Source organism: Hermetia illucens, chromosome 1, assembly GCF_905115235.1.
Source record: "Hermetia illucens chromosome 1, iHerIll2.2.curated.20191125, whole genome shotgun sequence".
NCBI lineage: Eukaryota > Metazoa > Arthropoda > Insecta > Diptera > Stratiomyidae > Hermetia > Hermetia illucens.
The window spans coordinates 168,910,182-168,930,758 of NC_051849.1; the positions used below are offsets into that span (position 1 = coordinate 168,910,182).

At 42.7% G+C, this 20,577-nt stretch overlaps 1 protein-coding gene across 2 annotated transcripts in view; it reads left to right on the forward strand.

Moving 5' to 3' along the window:
* The first annotated feature begins 2,044 nt into the window (after positions 1 to 2,044).
* LOC119647145 (serine/threonine-protein phosphatase PP2A 65 kDa regulatory subunit) overlaps positions 2,045 to 20,577 on the forward strand; it is a 28,520-nt gene continuing 9,987 nt past the window's right edge. The window contains exons 1-9 of one of the 2 annotated variants that reach the window (XM_038047939.1): positions 2,045 to 2,463; positions 16,225 to 16,378; positions 16,443 to 16,861; positions 16,920 to 16,994; positions 17,165 to 17,302; positions 17,361 to 17,702; positions 17,764 to 18,049; positions 18,110 to 18,382; positions 18,603 to 18,810. In XM_038047939.1, coding sequence (XP_037903867.1) covers positions 2,380 to 2,463; positions 16,225 to 16,378; positions 16,443 to 16,861; positions 16,920 to 16,994; positions 17,165 to 17,302; positions 17,361 to 17,702; positions 17,764 to 18,049; positions 18,110 to 18,382; positions 18,603 to 18,763 — 1,932 coding nt within the window. In that variant the 5' untranslated portion in view covers positions 2,045 to 2,379 and the 3' untranslated portion in view covers positions 18,764 to 18,810. The remainder of the gene's footprint in view (positions 2,464 to 16,224; positions 16,379 to 16,442; positions 16,862 to 16,919; positions 16,995 to 17,164; positions 17,303 to 17,360; positions 17,703 to 17,763; positions 18,050 to 18,109; positions 18,383 to 18,602; positions 18,811 to 20,577) is intronic. The other variant, XM_038047940.1, reaches the window with a different exon arrangement.

Here is a 20,577-nt window from a genome sequence, read left to right on the forward strand (position 1 = left end):
TCGAATTTCAATTATTCTTGTTAATTATGACGCCAGCATCTTATTTGTATGGCTTAGAATGCTGTTAATTAGCACGAAATTGATAAATTTGAATTGTTATAACTTTCTCACTAATAGTTGGATTTCCATGAAACTTGGGATGTGTATGCACGAGGCTGTCCTCTATGTCGGTGCACCTAGGATGAACCTAACGGGAGTTTTTTAGTCAATTTCTAAAAGTTGATAATGTACTATTAGTAAATTTATTTGAGCGGACACCGGAATCTCGAAGATTAGATTTCACATAAGTATTTTACACAAAACCTTAAAAGGGCTGCAGATAAGTAGATTCTTCATAAATGCGCCTTTAATATTTCACGCGAATGTCAATTATTCCCGTTGATTATGACGTCAGCATCTTATTTGCATGGCTTTGGAAGCAGTTAATTCGTGCGCAAGTGCTAAGTTTGAACTGCTATAACTTTGGTGTTAATAGCCACATTTCCATGAAAGTTAGCACGTATATAGGAAATATTGTCCTCTATGCGGGTACGGATAAATTTAAAGGTGGTTTTTCAGTAAATTTCTAAAACTTGGTAATATACTATTAATAAGTTTATTTGAGCAGATATCGGAATGGGACATATTTTGAGACCAAGATTTCATCTAATCGCTCCTCCCTGATTTTTTTCGGATTTTTAGGTTGGGCAGATTCCGAAAATGAGTCCTGTCTCACGTTAAGTGCGTACATTTTGACTCCTTACTCACGTACTTTGCAATTCAAGCCAAAACTAATGTCAGCTTCAGGAAGTACAAATCGAGACCTTTCATGTGATACCCTACACGACTACATCCGGTGAAAGAAATTTTGAATCCCCCCTTTGCATGTATGGGGAGCCCCCTTTAAACTCCACCTAAATTTATGCCGCTCGCTGTATGTATGGGATTTCATAGTTGCCATCTGTTCACCGAATTTCGTTCGGATCGGTTTAGCCGTTTTGGAGAAAAGTGCATGTGACAGACAGACAGACAGACATTCAATCGATTGTAATAAGGTTTTTTTTTACACAAAACCTTAAAAAGACGTACGGAAGGTCGCGGTTCAAATCTCACTGGTGGCAGTGGAATTTGTATCGTGATTTGACGTCGGACACCAGTCGACTCAGCTGTGAATGAGTACCTGAGTCAAATCAGGGTAATAATCCCGGGCGAGCGCAATGCTGATCACGTTGCCTCCTACAGTTCACTGTAGTGTACCGTTACGGTCTTGAATGAAGTGCTCTAACACACTTCAAGGCCCTGATCCAACATGGATTGTTGCGCCAACGATTATTATTATTATTAAAAAGAGAGAGCATCACTGCCTGGATTTCAAAGTTGGAAGACGTGATCGATGGTCCAAGATGGTTGGAGGAAGGACATATTGAAAGCCAATGGCGGAAATGCGCCGCAGACCTTCGACGGCGACATCGAAAAGCTGGCTTTGACCCCACCATTGTGAATCCTGACCCTACGCGAGCCAGTTTGTCAGCTTTTTCATTACCAGTGATATTCGATTGCCCTGGCACCAACATATGGAATATTTCGTTCAGTTTCAGCAGCACAGCACACTTGGTGGAAACTCCACACCAACTGGCTTCATATGCCGTTGTCGTTTAATGCTGATAGCGCTGCCTGACTGTTGGAAAAGATTTGAATTTTGCAACCCCGCTATTTTGCTACCAGTAAAATATCAGGCAATGTAGTCGCTATTTTTCCGAGCGATCAACAAATTAGTGTACTTGAGAAAATCTTTCTTTTAACCGTTGTTTCTGAACATAGCACATGATTACCTCTTACGCTGCTTTGCCTTGCATGTTTTTTATTTTAATCTTCCTTTAAATTTCATCGCCCCAGTTGCTCTTACGTAGATACTGAAATTCAAGTTCCCGGGCTTTAAATTGAAAGTTCTGCACTACTATCCGCTAGATGCCACCACGCGGACCGTGCAACTAGAATCCGTCTATCAATTATCACAACTTCAGGCCTACCAATCGGATCATCAGAAAATCTCGTTCGTGAGCTTAAAAAGTCGAATTTGTGTTCGAGTTGTGTGAAAATTCGGTGGGTTTATTGCAAACTGAAAATTCGCGATAAATCCGTGAAAATTTCGTTCGATTGTGAACGTAAAAAGTGTCGTAACATATTCGCGTACAAAATCCACAATCAAAATTAATCACGAACGGTTTCAGTCAAGTGAAAATCTCAACTTGAAAAGAAAACACTCTCGCGGCCATTTGCGTGTGTGCCACTCATCCATCCCAAAAGCGGGCGGCGGCGGCGATCGGTACAAAATCAACGAAACGAAGAACCTGCGGCGCATCCAGCGAAAATTCTCCAGCTGTAACTTGAGCGTGAAAGATGGCAGCGAGTGACAAAACGCTCGACGACTCACTTTATCCGATTGCCGTCCTCATTGACGAGTTGAAAAATGAAGACGTTCAGGTAAACCGAGAAAAAAGTTGTGTGTGAGGGAATTCTGCGGGCCGACCACGGTGCGAGTGCTTGTCAGTGCGGCTGCGGCGACGACAGATGTAGGCGAGAAAAATCAAACAAGCTGAGCAAAAAAATGGACGCCAGCCAGAAAAAAAGCCGGACAAGGTCTTCCCGTCGCGGCCACGCCGGCGGCGGCGGTGCGGGTTCAAGACTCGGGTCGCGTGAGGGTAAAAATAATCGGGTGCCCGCCTGCGGAGGCCATTCGCTCCCCCGGTCCGACGACCAGTTTTTGCAGCGTGTCACGCTTTGTGCCGGGTCCGCCTGCCTCAATGCGTCATCGGCGTGAATCAAATATTCAAGAGATCTAGATTTCATGGAACATTCAGTCCATGAACTTGGGAAGACGGGCGGCGTGCAGTTGGGGCGATTGTGCAATAGCAGGATCTGTCAGTGGAAGCGAACCCGGGGCGGGGGAGGCTGTCAGAGCACTCGTGCCTGACGGCGTCTGCTCCAAATGTTCTTTTTGTTTGCCTCCTCGTCCCCGAGGAACACTTCTTGCGAATGTTTGGAGAGCGGACTTTTAACGAATCTGCACGTCGCGAATGCGTGGGTGACTTTCCATTCTATTTCGGCGGCCAATTGGTCGCGATCTGCCTCAAGTTTCAGTCAATTGACTCTTGTTTACTGTCCGGGATCGATATAGGGTTGACCCCTTGCCCCACTAATTACGCGTTCCTAATTCCAAATTTCGATTCTCCCCAATGGGAATTGAAGCCAAACCAAAATTGGTTGTCAATTGGCTGCACTTTGTCACGTAGAAGTTTCGAATGATTTGGAAAGTAGAAGCCAAGGGAGGGACAACTTTTAGTTTAGAAGCGGCTTGCCTCGGTTTCATCGTTGCAAATTCGAGGTTATCGACCCTTTCCGTTACTACCTTATGTGGGTCCACTACCCTCCCTTACCCAGACAATCGGTTTCAAAATTCATTACTTGCCAGATTCGGCGTACCTAGCGAAATAGATTGGCTGCTCGATCCGAGTGAGTTCCAGAATCTGAGTTCTTTGCACATTTCCGATTCCTGTCAGTTACCGAACTCCATGCGTGTGGTTTCATTTGTCTTCCCTTGCCTTATTGAGTTCTTATTGAAGTAAACAGGTTAAGCTCGAAGTAGGTTGGATGACGTATCACACGACTTTTTAGACCGCAGAACCGAATGAAATGTGTTCTCTGAAGCCCAGAGAGATTCATGACGATATCAGACGGACAACTGACAGGTAGGTGTCATTGGCCGAGAAGCCAAATTAGCGTTGGGGTGCGCAGATGTGATGTCACAAACTCTTAAGACCATGACTGCTGTGGTAAAAATAAGTGTCCGTGGTTTGACTCTACATAAAGATGGGCAATCACAAAGGAAGTAACTGGGGGTTTCTCCTTGTCCGCAGCTTCGGCATTGCATCGTATACTGAGCCTGCGACATGGTCCCTATAAGTTAGTACCCGTACAGACCACTATAATTTTGTATGCATTTGAATGCGTATGTCCTCGGGCCAAATTCTCTGGCGCAGGTAGTGAGATTTCGCAGTCGCTAGCGGGAGGGTGAATGCCTACCGAGGGACCGCCAAGTGCAGTCTCGCCTGGCCAGTCCGTCAGCTCATAAATTCGCCCCTATATTCCTATGATCGGGAGCCCAGAAGAGGTTGATTTTGACCCTGCCACATAGGCCGTTCAGAGTGTTCCTGCACTGCCCCACCAACCTGGAAGATGGCATCATGTGTACAAAACTTCAATTGCCGCTTGGTTGTCGGTCAGAATGCTATGTTACACTAGGGGCTCAAATTTGGCCCAACCATCGACAGGCATCCAATATCGGCAGTAAATACGTTTGGAACACATTGGCGGATCCTGGAAGATTGTACGACTTGACTACATTGTGTGTATTCGCACCGACTCCACAGACTAACTTTGATCCATCATGAAGAATACTGTTTGGAAAGTCCACAGCAAGTTGCTCGTGGAGCTCGGCCTGTGTTTTTAACCGTCAGTTCTATGTTGAATTTCCAATTTAACTTAGGATCCAGGATCACATATAAATACTTTACATTGGCGGAACGAAAGAGATTTTGTTTATTTATCATCATCATCAACAGCGCAATAATCAGTATTATTAGTAAAGAACTTCAGACATTCCGGCCATTCCGAGGTCCACCAATTTGATATTGCTAAAAGCTGCCTGACGTCCTGACCTACGCAATCTTTCCATCTTTTTCTACCATATATATTGCCCTTATAGACTGGATCTTCCTTACCCATGCGAACTAGCTGACCCGCCCACCGCAATCTATTGAGTCGGATTTTATCCACAATGAGGCGGTCGTGGCATCGCTCGTAAATTTCGTCGTTATGTGGGCTACAGAATACTCCATCCTCATGTAGGGGGCCAAAAACTCTTCGGGGGATTCTTCTCTAGAACGTGGCCAAGAGTTCACAATTTTTCTTGCTAAAAACCCAGATTTTCGACGAATACATGAGGACTGGCAAGATCATTGTCTTACACAATGAGTGCTTCGACCCTATGGTGAGATGTTTCGAGCGGAACAGTTTTTGTAAACTGAATAGGCTCTGTTGGCTGTAAACAACCGTGCGCGGATTTCATCGTTCTAAATGTTATCGGTTGTGATTTTCGATCTCAAAGTTGCAGTTTCCTATGTTTATTGTTCTTTCTTGGCCAGTGCCATGTACTTCGTTTTGCTTTCATTAATATGCATGTGTTCCCATAATGTCAATATCATCAGTGTAGGTCAATAGTTGGGTGTCCTTCAAGAGGATGGTGCCTCTTTCATTAACATCTGCATCGCGGATCACTATTTCCAGAGCCAGGGTAAAGATGACGCATGGCAGGGCATCCCCTTGTCTTAGATCGTTGTTAATGTTGAATGATCTTCAGAGTGATCCTGCTACTTTTATCTGGCCTCGCACATTGGTCAGGGTCAAGGTCTTCTGTACAGTTTTACCCTAGCTATGCTATCATAGGCGGCCTTGAATTCGACGAAAAGATGGTACAACTGGTGGCCATATTCCAACAGTTTTTCTAACGTTTGCCACAGAAAAAAATCTTTTGTATGGGCCAATGGTGTTCTGGGCGTACGGGGTTATCCTGTAAAGCGAGATAGCGGAAAAAATCTCTTATAGTTGGTAGTTAGCAACGTGATACTTCGTTAATTGCTGCACTGCGTAATATCTCCCTGTCGGAAATTAGATTTCCCTCTTTGTCTCAGCAGGATCAGCACCGAGGTGTATAATGCTTCATCATGCTAACTTGCCCGGTGCCGTTGCTCCCTCTACTTTTCAAGTTCACAGACTTGTTGGTTCTCCCAGTCTTCCTTTTTCTTTCTGTGAAGTTGTCTCGACTCGACGAAGTTGGTGGTAGGTCTCTGGGCGTGCCCGCGTTCATTGAGAGTGCAGCATTGCCCTGTATGCGGCAATTTTTCATTCTGCTGCTAGTTTACATTCATCGTCGAACCAGTCGTTCCGACTGGGGCTAAGTATGTTTGTGGTCGTACCAATAATAACGTTCTTCAGGTGGTTATGAAGATAATTTGTTGAACCTTCATCTCCAGGACCTGTTAGCTGCGGTTATTGCAGGATCAATTTCTTCCTTATAGGTGTTACGAAGGACTATGTTATGGATAACTTCAGTGTTCACTCTGACCTGATTGTCAGAGGGGATTCAAGATATCTGGGGTCAGTTTTGAAGGTTCGTTCTACTGCCTCTTAGAATGTGCCCTTCTCCGTCTCTTTAGGGGCATGGACGTTAATGAGACTTATATTTCGAAATTTACCTTGCAAACGCATAGTGCATAGCCGTTCATATGTTTTCAAAGGCGATAATAACATTTTTTGGCTGACTAGGAAACCTATTCCGAGCACATAGTTTACTGGATGACCACTATAATATATGGTGTAGTGGCTCTTCTCTCTTCCGGTTACTGTCCAACTCATCTCTTGCAACGTATCAGGCCTACATTGGAACAGGGTATCGGCAAGCTGCTTGACAGCTCTTTTTCTGTACAGAGATTGCATGTTCATGAAAATACGCAAATCGGTAGTCCGTTTTCGTTGCCGGGTTCCTTTTTGTAAAATCCATTAATTCCTGGGCACCTTTTGTGGCTTCGTAACTTTGGGTTTCCGTGTAGGATTGTCCATCACTATCAATCAGAGCAGCGAGAAGATGGCGCAACCCTGAAGCGTACATCTGCTCACAGCTCTGGTCAAGTGGCTACCTTCGAGATCAGATTGGTTTACCCTGGTTTTTAGCATGGATCGATAATAATCTCACACGACTAGACTGGGCCTGCATACCTTCCAAGCAAGGCATGACTCACATTTAAGTTCGGCTGAACTAGGTGCTCTAGGGTCTCACCAGAAGATTCCGATTTTTTAATAAAGGATGGTCTCCTATGTTCATTGGCCAGAATCTTACTGAGTCTTGCATATTCGCTGGAGCTTTCAATGTTCTAGCAATAGCCCAGATATGACCGCCAGTCTTGATCATCTTTTTCTTCAGCTTTTGTCCCATTCACAAGCGAGGTCGGCTTGTCGTGATCGGTTTCGCCATTTTATCCTATCAAATGTCTGATCTGGATGCAATCTCGAGGCTTTTAAATCCTCATTCAGCGTATCAAGCCACCTTTTTTCGGCCGGCCTTTTGGTCGTTTACCATCGACGTCGATGTTCAGACCAATCTTGGCAAGAGTATTCTCGTTAGCGCGATCGTGATCATACCAGTGAAGTGAAGACGCCTTTCTCACAGTTTTTCCACGATCGATGCAACCCCATATCGTTCGCGGATATCCTCATTTCGGATGTGATCAAAACGTGCCACGCCACTAATCCAATGCAACATCTTCGTCTCCATTACAGCAAGACGCCATTCATTGTATTTTATAGTCGGCCAACACTCAGAACCATAGAGAGCGATAGGACGGACGACATTGCCGTAAATTTTAGACTTGAGCCGTTCGTTGATACGTCGATCACAAAGAACTCCAGTTGTGGAACGCCACTTCATCCCGCTTGCGTTAATGCGTGAAGCAATTTCATTCGCTGATAGCATTGACCCGAGATGTTTGAATCGCTCAATTCTGAGCAGGTCACTGCCTCTAACAGTGATTGTGTCTGTTTCATGGGGATCGGTCGTCAAAAATTCAGTTTTATTCAGATTGAATCTGAGACCGTGTTGCATAAGGCGATCATTCCTATTTTGGACGTTGCTCGAGATCATTTTTGCTATAAAATGCTAGAAAAATATCATCTGCATAAAGCAGTGTATAGGGCGCTGGACCTTGGATGTCCCGTGTGACGGTGTCCATAACAAGAACAAAGAGGAGTGGTGAGAGGGCACTTCCTTGATGAACACCAACAGAGACACGAAGCGAACTTTACTTTTCGGATCGTGGTAGAGCAATTGAACGCAGCGCACGAGTTCTTCTGGCACTAAGTGTTGTCGTAGATGAGTTCGTGTGGCACACGGTCAAACGCTTTCTCCAGATGCAGAAATGCAATGTAAAGACGGTGATGCTTCCCACGGTGTTTCTCAATGAGTAACCACACACCGTGTATTGCGCCAAGTTCTTGACAAATGCGGCTTGTTTCACGGTTGTTTCAACGATTTCGTGAATACGGTTGTCAACAATGCGTTCAAAAATCTTCATGGTATGGGAAAGTTACCGGATCGGACGGTAATTTGAACATTCTGCTGGACTACCTTTCTTTTTCCATATTGGAAATGTACTTTCTTACCAGTCAGATGGTGTTCTACCCTCCTAGATAACCCTATTAAAGAATTCACTGAGCCACAGTCTGGGTCCCAGCTCTTCGCTTTCCATAGCTCGGATGCGATGTCGTAAGGCCTGTGGATCATTTGTGATTTTAATCTTTTTATTACTTCCTCGACTTCAGTTGCGCTGACAAGTGGAACTGCTCCAAATGTCGGCAATGATTGTGGAAGTGGAGGATGAGCAAATTTTTCAGTTAAAATCTGCTCGAAATATTCTCACCATCTATCCGCAGCAATTCGACGGTTGGTAAGCAAATTACCGTTCTTGTCATTAACGCAAGAGAAGTGTTCGATGTCCTGTGGGCGTTCGTTTCGGTTTTTGGCAAGTCGATATAGGTCTCTACCACCATCCCCATTCTCCAGTTTATCTTAAAGATTTTTGTAATGGGTCACTCGGCTTCCTGCCAGTCTTGATGCGGATTTGTATCTCGTCAGGCTGTCCTTGTAGGGGTGCCAACAGTTGTGTTTGTAACAGATGTTGAAAACCCTCCTTGTTCAATTTCCTGAGGTTTTCCTCAGTTCACCACAATAGCAATTTTTTCTACCGTATTTAGCGGGGCACGGAACTTTGAACGCGACTGTGAAGCCTTCTCCAGATCTACGAACCTTAACTCCAGCTCGTCTACCGTGCCAATTTTGTGAATTGGCGCATGGGTTATTGGGATGATATCAATGGTCTTCTCCCAACCGTCACAAATTTCCGAGCTGGAGAAACGGAAAATTTGTGCACTGCCCTATTACATATCGATAGGTTTTTTTAATAATAAGTTCTAAGAGAGACTCACCTCTTTCATTGATTTCTAAGCTACAACAGAGTGAGTATATGCCTTGCATTGGCTTCGCAGCCTATCAACAGGTTGGCCTTCTATACTGTGATTGTGAACATCAAGTGTAGCTCTTCTGGCGGAGTTCAGCCATATAAGCCGAGGAGACGATTGACAGATTATTACTCATTCTTTTCGACTTTATTACAAATACTTCTTTTTGTGCAGTTGATGTTGACCACTCTTCATTCGGCTGGATTAGATCCTATCTCAACTGACGTAGTTTGTAAAAAAAGGAAGAACACAGAATTTATCAACTCATCCACAAGATAGTGGCCACATAGTGTGTTCGTAAACTTAATAATAATCGTTGGCGCAACAATCACGATACAAATCCCACTGCTATAAGGGAGATTTGAACCACGCTCTTTTGTACGACATCCTTGTCCTCTAATCACTCAGCAATCCGAACACGTTCGGAAACTTACCGATAATTAGAGAAGGCCTCTGCCTTCGTTCGACTAAAATGCAGATCTCTCTCCCCTCTAAGATGTAAGAAATTCAACTGATTAATAGCGGATCGGTTCATAATGTCTTCCCGCGTCGCAAATCACCACAAACGCATAACTGAAAGAACCGTTGGCAACATAAAATTTGACGATTGGGTTTCATTCTTCCTTAATTTTGTATATGAGCTTCTCCCAAATTATTTCTCATCAGTTTTTACATCTATACCGCCTTCCTATCCCTCTCAGGGTAAATTTGCTAATATTTCACCATATTATATTACATATTATCAACAGTGTTAATATTAATAGCTACTGCGTTTCTGACGGTCTTCCTAAACTTTTTTTGAGTGTAAACGAACAAGGGGATGGAGGCAGGTAACACTCCCTTGCACAAAATTGCGGTGTTTCATTGGCTTGCAACTACCGACTCATATAATTCCTTTGCTCCATGCCTAAAATTCTGGAGAAATATGTCAAAGACTGCCTTTCATCTTGCTTGCTATATGAATTTCAAAGGGGGTTCCTCGACCCTAACTAACATATTGAGTTTACCAACTGTGTCGCTAAATCCTGCTCAGGATTTTGGCCTTGTTTTTGTTTATTTTTGAGCCAACTTCTTTCGTTACTGCGTCAATTTTAACTAAACTCTCCGTCGCGCTCTTTCGATCGTGCAATGATATTTTTATCATCCATGTCATATTTTAGATTATGCACTTCAGAGCAATGTTAAATAATGTTATTGTTAATAGCTTTTGCGTCTTTACTTGAGCACTAGACTGACTCATTGTCATTTTGATAATTCTAATCAGGTTCGCTGGAATTTCAAATTCAGATAATATTTGTTTGAAGTCAACGAAAATTTTATGGTCATCAACGTCATATTCCTAGCACTTCTCCAGTATCTGCTTCACGAAGAATATCTGATCAATCGTTGACTTGAAATCATCCCTGGTATTCGCCACTAATATTTTTTGAGAAGGATTCCGCCCTTCTTTCGATTATTTTTGACAGCAACAATGATACACGGCCATTAGAGAATTCGGTGTCCCAAGACTGACTAGGCTGACCCTGACCAATGTGCGAGGCCAGATAAAAGCAGCAGGATCACTCTCAAGATCATTCAACATCAACAACGATCTACGACAAGGGAATGCGTTATCATGAGTCCTCTTTAACCTGGCCCTCGAGAAAGTGATCCGTAATGCTGAGGTGTATGCAAGAGGTACGATCCTCTTTCAGTCCACCCAACTACTGGCCTATGCTGACGATATCGACATCATGGGAAGAACCACCCGAGACGTACAAACTGCTTTCATCCAGATCGAGCAGGCGGCGCGAGATTTCGGGCTGCACATCGATGAAGGCAAGACAAAATATATGGTGGCAACGCCAGCACCAAAAACCAACCAACCGACAACATCAAACCGGACTGGTCAAATGGAAAGAATAAAGATAGGAGACTACAACTTTGAGACGATTAATAATTTCTCCTGTCTAGGGTCGAAAATCACAACCGATAACAGCTATGATGATGAAATCCGCGCGCGGTCGTTGGCAGCCAACAGAGCCTATTTCAGCTTACAAAAACTGTTCCGCTCGAAACGTCTCATCATAGGGTCAAAGCTCTTACTGTACAAGACAATGATTTTGCCAGTCCTCATGTATTCCTCGGAGACTTGGGTTCTTAGCAAGAAAACTTGCGAATTCTTGGCCGCGTTCGAGAGAAGAATCCTCCGAAGAATTTTTGACCCCCTACATGAGGATGGACAATTCCGTAGCCTACACAATGACGAAATCTATGAGCGATACCATGACCGTCTGGTTGTGGATAAAATCCGGCTCAATAGGTTACGATGGGCGGGTCGCTTAATCCGTATGGATGAGGATGATCCCACCCGGAAAGTCTATAAGGGCAATATCTATGGTAGAAAAAGAAGACGAGGCAGACCCTGCCTAAGATGGAGCGATGGCGTGGGTCAGGACGCCAGACAGCTTTTAGGGATATCGAATTGGTGGAGCTCGGCGCAAAACTGGGGTGTCTGGAGTTCCTTATTAAGGCAGGGCTAGACCGGATATCGGTTGTTGCGCCGTTGATGATGATGAGCAATGATACCCCTCTATAATTCTCGCAGCGGAGTTTTTCATATTTTCTATAGATAGGGCAAATGGAACTTCTGCATACATTTTCCATCATAAGTTTGTCAAACCAAATAGTATTTATGAGGTCATGAAACTTTCTTGCCATCATTGTCCTTAGTAGCTCAGTAGGCATTCGGCACTTTATTGTTTCTCAGCGCTTTTAGTGCATCCTCGACTTTTCGAGTGTATATTCCAGGGGAGGTGCTTGTACGGCCTCTGCTCCTTTAAGGGAGTCATCCCGTGTGTCGGATCCGCGGAATCGATTTTTTTGTTTGGCATCAATTGTATCTAGATATAGTGTAGAATATATGGGCAAAGTGATTTTTTGATATTCGGAGTCGTTCGGAAATTATAGTGTTAAACACATGATAAGTCACATGCTAGATTTATGTCGATCGCCGTAATATAGCTCGTATTTACCGGTTCGAATGACTTCGCTAAAAGGACAAGAATTGAAGCCAAGACTGTACATGTGTTTCTTCAAGAAACCTAAAGTTTATGGACTAGGTATAGCAGATTAATGGTCAGTTAAGGTTTTATGGCTAAAAATCACATTCTACTTTTTAAATGCGTCTTTCTCGAAACTGCATGTTGAAAATCGGCTGCCACCATAGCGCAAAATCCATCCAACCATATTCTTTGAAATGTTCACGACTTATTCAGAACATATTTCTACGGTCCGCAAACTAGGATAATTGCGATTCATTCAGTAGTTTTTTTTTTATTCATTGAAGAAGCCGTAAAAAAATCCCAAAATTCAAAAAAAAGTTTAACACGGCACCAAAAATTTAGCTTCTAATATAATATTTTTTAATAATCCTAGTTTGCAGACTATAGTTAAGTCTGTGCGTTAAAATGCCCTTTATTGTTTTTCTTTACGACAATCACAGCGCTCTCTAGCGTGGCAGCAGAAAAACACCTTTCTTGGAGATGGGTGAATAGATTGTCCTGTATTTCAATAATCAGCTATGCGATTGGGCTGGAAAAAATGTCATGCACGCTCAAGATATTAATAAATCTATCATGAAAAAATCGTACTTGTATCTCTCCCCAATTCTTCGCAAAAAATTTCTAAAAAAAGCCAAAAAAACGGCCTTTACACGGGATGACCTCCTTAATGTGCGAAGATTGGTTAGTGTCATAGACTAGCTCCTCGAAATATTAAACCCGTTGATTTTTAGAGTCCCTACTGCGTCCCTGCAAAATATGGTTCTGGGCTGCCTCTGCCTCTTAAGGTGCGACCTCATTTGCACTACGCGACACTACATTCAACACAACTGCACTAACGCGAAAGTCAACTGCAAACAACTACATGTTTTGGGATTTTTAACAGGTGGATATAAACCAAAACTGAAAATGACTGTAAACCCATATAATTTTGGCAAGCAGTGCAGTTTATAGTCCCATAGCGTATGGCGGTCGTACCTTAAAGCTATCGTTCAATTTGCAGATTTCTTTCTATATATCATATCAGTGGTAGTCTTAATTCCACATACTTGATTCGTTTGGCTCTGGTGCATCGCTCGTGATATTATTTATATGCAGCGTTTTTTAATCGATTGTCTGCTAACATTCTTCATCAAACTATTTATTCCTTTTGTGCAGAGGTTCTCGTCCAACAGTTTTCCCTGCAGCCGTGTTGATTGAACTTTCAACTAGCTCCACTTGACATCAATGCTATCAGCTTCTCAGTCTCGGTTCAGGCATCTGCGAGATTCGTTTTTCTCACGATCTGACATATTTCGATTCTGTAGCTTATCAATATCGAATCTGATACCTGGGACGGGCTTGGCATTATTTGGCATCAATATCTTGCTCTGACAAGGTTGTGGTCGTCATCGCAATTTGGCCCGTGGTATTAACGAACGTCAAGGCTGCTAGATGCTGCTCGTTGCTCAATGATAATTTCGTCAATCTGCTTGAATGTCGTCCCATCTGATAAGGCCCATGTTCTTTCATGGATCCTGCGGTAAGGTAAACAAGTTGGGGAGGTTGACATCGACTCGTTAGTTATATCGTGGAAACTATGATTCCAGTAATGACACCGTGAACCGTATCGCTTGTTTTGAGTTGCGATCAAAGATGTTTTGTATTAGAGCCAAAATCCTGCTTAATGAGTTTGACCTGAGACATTTCGTATTGACTTGGTATCCGATGTTGTTCAAGCGCGCAATCCTAAATTAAATCTGCTTTTAAGGGCTATGAGGCAATAAGGACATGCCCAACGGCATCCCTGGAGGTCCTTCTGGGATTAACCCCTCTCCATCTGCACATACAGATGCAGGCAAGGAGATCAATATTCAGAATGGCCGGTAGTATGAGTGAGGCGAGGAGCTGCCTAAATCGAAGGAAGATTGATATCCTTTCTAGGGGGTATCCCGAATTACTGATACCGAGGGACAACATGACAACGAGGTTTCACGTCGATAAGAAGTTTGAAACACGTTGGAGTAACAAGGCAAACTGGGAGAGCGTGGCTGCGACATACGGCTTAAACCAGCAACTGATTACTTGGTACACGGACGGATCCCTCACAGCAGAGGGAGCTGGTGGCGGTGTCATTGGTCCAAGGAAAATGTACTTTGAGCCAATGAGCAGGTACACTAGCATATTCCAGCCGGAAATTTACGCCATAGACAAATGTGTTTCCTTTAATCTGCAAAGGAACTACAGGGGCAGAACATAGCTATTCTCACCGATAGCCAAGCAGCGATCAAGGCACTTAGGTCCACCCAGGTGAACTCTAAACTAGTATGGGAATGCCTTGAGAGACTGAATACACTCGGCACGTCCAACAAGGTCTGGATACTTTGGGTTCCAGGCCATGCTGGGTTGGAAGGCAATGAGGCAGCGGATGAACTAGCCAAGAAGGGAGCAGGGATGCCTTTACACGAGCCAGAATCCTTCTGTGGAGTCGGAAACGGTTTCATGGCTATGAATCTAAGAAACGAAGAGAAATGGTTGAGGGAACTATATTGGGCGGGCCTACCAGAGATGGAGCAGTCCAGGGTGCTTATTGGGGGATACGAACCCATGCGTACAAAGGATTGCTTAAACCTCACCAAAAAGAACCTCCGAATCATAGTGGGAATTCTCACTGGTCATTATCGGCTGAACTATCACCTAGGGAAGCTAAGGATATCTACGGACACTGCCTGCAGGTTCTGTGAGGAGGAGGACGAAACCTCTATGCACGTCCTGGGACAGTGTCCGGCACTCGTGCAAAGTAGGTCGATACATCTGGGAGAACACTTAATACCAGATGCAAAGCTGAAACTTCTGGAAGTGGGGATAGTATGTTGCCCACTTCCAGAAGTTTCAGCTAACCTAACCTAACGGTTACAGGCCTGCTTGAGATACTATGATCAACAGGTACACTATAACCAGTAAAATGGGCACAATAGTTCTTCAAGGACGCGGAGCGACTTTCCCTTAACAATAATAATAAAAGGGCTATGCCAGCACCTTTCTTAATAAAGACAACCGAAATTCAGTGCTGATCTCTCCGTTGCCGCATAATTGGAAACAAAATCTAAGAAAGCGATATTAGTCTGGTATTATGAATTTTTTTAGGGATATGACGGAACCCTGAGTCCGCCATCCATTTGATTGTGGGGCAGTACAATTGGAAAGAAACTTTCTTTTTCAGTTTCGTCAAATCACAATACAAACACCACCGCCACCAGTGAGACTTGATCCGCGACCTTCCGTATGGCAGCCAGCTATCCGGACAACATATACCAAATATTAATAGGCTCCGTCAAGTGATTTTTTTCAAACTTTCCTAGATGCAAATGAACATGCTTTTGACAAACCTTTAATGTTAGTGTTTGACCGCGGATCATTTTTAATCAAAAGTCGAAAGTGATCATTTCTTTAAGGGACCTATTCTCAGAAACTACTCAACCGAAAAATCAGGAAACTACCACCATATGATGCTTAGGCTCCGAAATACCCTTCATACCGATATCTGTTCAAATAAAGTTAATAATATAATGTTGCTATAATTTTTAAAAGTCGCTTGCAAAACCCCCATTAAGTTCATTCTAGCACCACGAAATTGCAATTGCAACAAAGTACTGTATAAAATAGAGCATGATTCTATCAAGTTTGGTGGAAATCGCATTATTACTAACAAAGTTATTATAGGTCGAGTTTCTCGCTTCTTCGCAAATTCAAGACTGAATGCGGATATTCTCACATAATATATGCATATATATATGTTCGCTTCCAGCGGTATTGGCTCCGAATATGCAATCCAGAAACCCGATATAGTATGAATTATAACGACCGCAGTTTAGTATGTTTTCATGCATTTTTTTTAACGTGGAGACTAAAACGTTGTGCATATAATCAAGACCATTATAGAATCTAAAAATCTCACAATGATGTCTTTCATAATAATTGAAGTTGATCTCGACCTGGAATGAAATATTTCACTGACAAGCACCATATCCTCCCAGCTTCACATTTTCGATAATAGTTTTCAGTGATTAAAAAAATAATGCAAATATATTTACAGTTACGACTAAACTCCATTAAGAAGCTATCGACTATTGCTTTGGCTCTAGGCGAAGAACGAACCCGTTCTGAACTCATTCCATTTTTAACAGAAACAATTTACGATGAAGATGAAGTTTTACTTGCTTTGGCGGAACAATTGGGAAACTTCACAAGTAAGTACTTTGCATCCTTTTTAGTCCCATGCTGAACCTGAATTCATAACATTCTAATTTCCAGGCTTGGTCGGCGGTCCCGAGTATGCAATGTATTTGATTCCGCCACTAGAAAGTTTGGCCACCGTTGAAGAAACTGTCGTCCGTGACAAGGCGGTCGAATCATTGCGTACAGTAGCCGCAGAGCACAGCGCACAAGATTTGGAAATTCACGTTGTTCCAACTTTACAACGTTTGGTTTCCGGTGATTGGTTCACCTCACGTACATCAGCTTGTGGATTATTCTCAGTATGTTATCCACGTGTTTCGGCTCCGGTTAAGGCTGAGTTGCGAGCAAATTTCCGTAAGTTGTGTCAAGATGAGACACCAATGGTCCGACGTGCAGCTGCCAGTAAATTGGGTGAATTCGCTAAAGTCGTTGAGGTTGAATTTTTGAAATCTGATTTAATTCCAAACTTCGTACAATTGGCTCAAGATGATCAGGTAAAATGGTCTTAATTTCTTTATTTTTTCTATTGTTATTAATGAGGAGTATCCGCAGGATTCCGTTCGGTTGTTGGCCGTTGAGGCTTGCGTCAGTATTGCACAATTATTGCCACAAGATGACGTTGAGCATGTAAGTCCCTTTTTAATATTTTATTTGCATTTAAGGTGTAAATGTTTTTGGTCTGCTTTTCATTCCTTTTTTTTTTGATCAATGGACATTTTCGAAATAAAAATCAAAAGACAGTTTCCGGCACATTGTTACATTGATAGAAACTTAAATTCTTTCAATTTCTTCCTTAGTTGGTCATGCCCACATTGCGTCAATGCGCTAGTGATTCCTCTTGGCGTGTACGTTACATGGTTGCCGAGAAGTTCACAGAATTACAAAAGGCCGTGGGCCCAGAAATCACAAAAACTGATTTGGTGCCAGCTTTCCAGGTAAGTTGTCTAACCAGACAAAACCTCTTCGTATCTTTCAACAAAAATTTCTCTGCAGTATTTATTGAAAGACGCCGAAGCTGAAGTTCGGGCAGCTGCCGCTTCAAAAGTGAAAGATTTCTGTGCGAATCTAGATAAAGCTAATCAAGTTCAAATTATCATGTCGTCAATATTGCCGTACGTCAAGGAGCTTGTTTCGGATCCAAATCAACACGTGAAATCAGCTTTAGCTTCAGTAATCATGGGTCTCAGCCCAATGCTAGGATCATATAACACAGTCGAACAGCTTTTACCATTATTCTTGGTACAATTGAAAGATGAATGTCCAGAAGTTCGGCTGAATATCATATCGAATCTAGATTGTGTCAATGATGTTATTGGTATTCAACAGTTATCACAGGTAAATTTGAGAATAAAGTCCAAAACCCAAAAATTAGTTCAAACATTAACTTCAATTGCAGTCTCTTTTGCCAGCCATTGTTGAACTGGCTGAAGATTCAAAGTGGCGTGTACGATTAGCAATTATCGAGTATATGCCTGCACTCGCCGGCCAACTGGGGCAGGAGTTCTTTGACCAAAAATTGCGTGGTTTATGTATGAGCTGGCTTAACGATCACGTCTATGCCATCCGGGAGGCAGCCACAATGAACATGAAAAAATTGGTAGAACAGTTCGGAGCAGCTTGGGCGGAGCAGGCAATTATTCCAATGATTCTTGTTATGTCCCGAAATAAGAATTATCTACACAGTAAGCTCCCCAGTTTCATCCTTTTCAGCATAAAATCGTTAATCACTTTCTTTTATTCAGGAATGACATGTTTGTTCTGCATCAATGTTCTAGCTGAAGTCTGTGGACAAGAGATCACAACAAAACTCCTCTTACCGACAGTTTTAATCCTAGCAACAGATCCAGTCGCAAATGTAAGGTTCAACGTTGCCAAGACGCTACAAAAGATTTCACCCTATCTGGAATCAAGTGTGATTGATAGTCAAGTGAAACCCACGCTAGATAAGCTAAACAGCGACGCTGACGTTGATGTAAAACACTTCGCTTCAGAAGCTATAGCCGGTATTGCAGCAGGTAATGATCTTTTTACTAAAATCTACTCGAAATTGTGAGTGGGAGAGAAATTCTAAGCACAATTAATAAATGATTCCGTTATTTTCAAGATCTCAGTCTTACAATTTGGTATCAGAGCAGCAAAACCTTTCGATTGAGCTTAGAACTTCCTTGACTCAATTAGTTTTTACTCGATCTCACAACAGACGCAAAATAAAAATTCTGTTTTCTAAATTTGAAGTAATGGAATTAGACGTTTTTGGCCAAAGAGATAAAGAAGAAAGAAATGAAACTCCCGCTCCAATTGAACCACAAGAAGAAGAACAGGCCCCACAAATTGAAGTTCTGGCCAATCCTATGAAAAATGAGGGGGACGCAGAACTATTCGCTTATTCCGCCTAGAAGAAGGGATTCTAGCCTTTCTGGGCAGTTGTTTTAATCTTCAATCCGTAAGAAAACTAATTTTCGTGGAAATGGTGTCAAGAGTCATTACCGTATTTTCGTGTATCTGTTTCATACAGTGTGTGTGCATCGCCATGTCCATTTCTGTTGTAGAACACGAAACGGTCCAACTTTTGCCATCTTAACACGCGTATGGGGAAAGGAAGAAAAAGAATGAAAAGTTATACAAAAAGGTTTAAAATCGTATCATTCGTTTTTCATGTTTCATATGTTCTTTTTTGAAGTCAAAAAGAGAAATCGCAATTTATTTTTGTCGTTTGAGCTATAAATTGTTGTTCACGTTTTTGATATGTTTGCAACATCAAATTAATGTTTAAGAACTCCAATGAAGCTGTAATAAATGTTTAATTGATAGTGTTACATGTTTTGCGTAGTCAGCAACTACGAAGGCTGACACATTTATGATGAGATAGTTTCTAAGATAATCGAGTTGGTAAATGTGAAAGTAATCTTCCTCCGTTAGTTTAATTCAAGCAAATTTCTGAGTTCCTTCTTCATAAAAATTGCTCATTCGGTTCAATCATTCTGTCATTTTACAAATAGTCAGTTGGGTGTTTGCCATTTCCATGTATTTGTTTGCTGAGGTGCACCTGCTTTGGTAATGAGAAAGTGAGAGAAAACATTGTCCGTCGTTCGATGGCATACTAACATTATACATTCCATTATCTTTGAAATATTGCATCGTACAACTGAACTCTGCGGTTCTATAATATTTTCATGAATCATCTACTTTTTAATGTCATTTGCTAGGTTTAAGTCATGAAAATGCAAAAAAAAACTAGTTCTGAGTTCTCATACAAATTTTCTTTCATGGGGGTGGGATATTCTTTTCATCAATCGTTCTAGCATCGCCCATCGACTGAAAAATAAACGGATGATTGCATCTTTCAAGGTTACTTATCCATATGAAGTTGACGTCCTCGGCAACCCTTCTTTCTGACGTGAAGGTGTATTCATCAAGCCATACAAGCGCCCCAATTCGCGGGTAAATTTCAAGGCAACCCGCCTGCCTCGCCGAACTATATAACTGGATTCATGTTCATTGTCCGTCTATTTTATTAGAACGTTAGGGGTTTAAGAACCAAGCTGGGGGCCTTCAATTTATCCACGCTGGCTCAGCAACACCATGCCATTTGTATCTCCGAAACCTGGCTGGACGATGCCATATTAAACTCCGAGCTCCCCGAAGGGTACTCCACTTTCCGCTGTGACAGGGAACGGGATGCTTCTCGTAAGTCCACCGGCGGTGGGGTCCTAATTGCAATAAAAGATACACTCCCCGACGAACTCGTCTTCTCTTCCTATGGCTTTCCTTTTGATTGTGTTGCTCTTCGTGTCTCCCCGCCCAACTTCCTCCCGTTGCTTGTGTATATGTCCCCTGTGCTAGCCCTTCTCACCTGTATGAAGAATTGTTTGACAGTTTGTCTGAACTCCTTACCGTCAGATTCCCTTCCCTCCCTTTCTTCCTTTGCGGAGATTTTAACCTCCCCATGCTCAACTGGCCTAATCATCCTAGCCTTCCAATTCCTTCCAACAACCTCTCCCATTCTTCCCTCCCACTTCCTTTATGTACACTTGCTCTGCTCTGAATTTCAATACCACCGAAAACTCCTTGGGCCGCACTCTCGATTTTTTCCTTTCCAACCTCCCCGAGCGCCACCACTCCTTATTTCCTTGCACATCCCCGTATGTCAAAACTAGCGCTCACCACCCCGCGGTTGAATTTGAAGCGGAGCTCCCTCGTTCAAAACCCA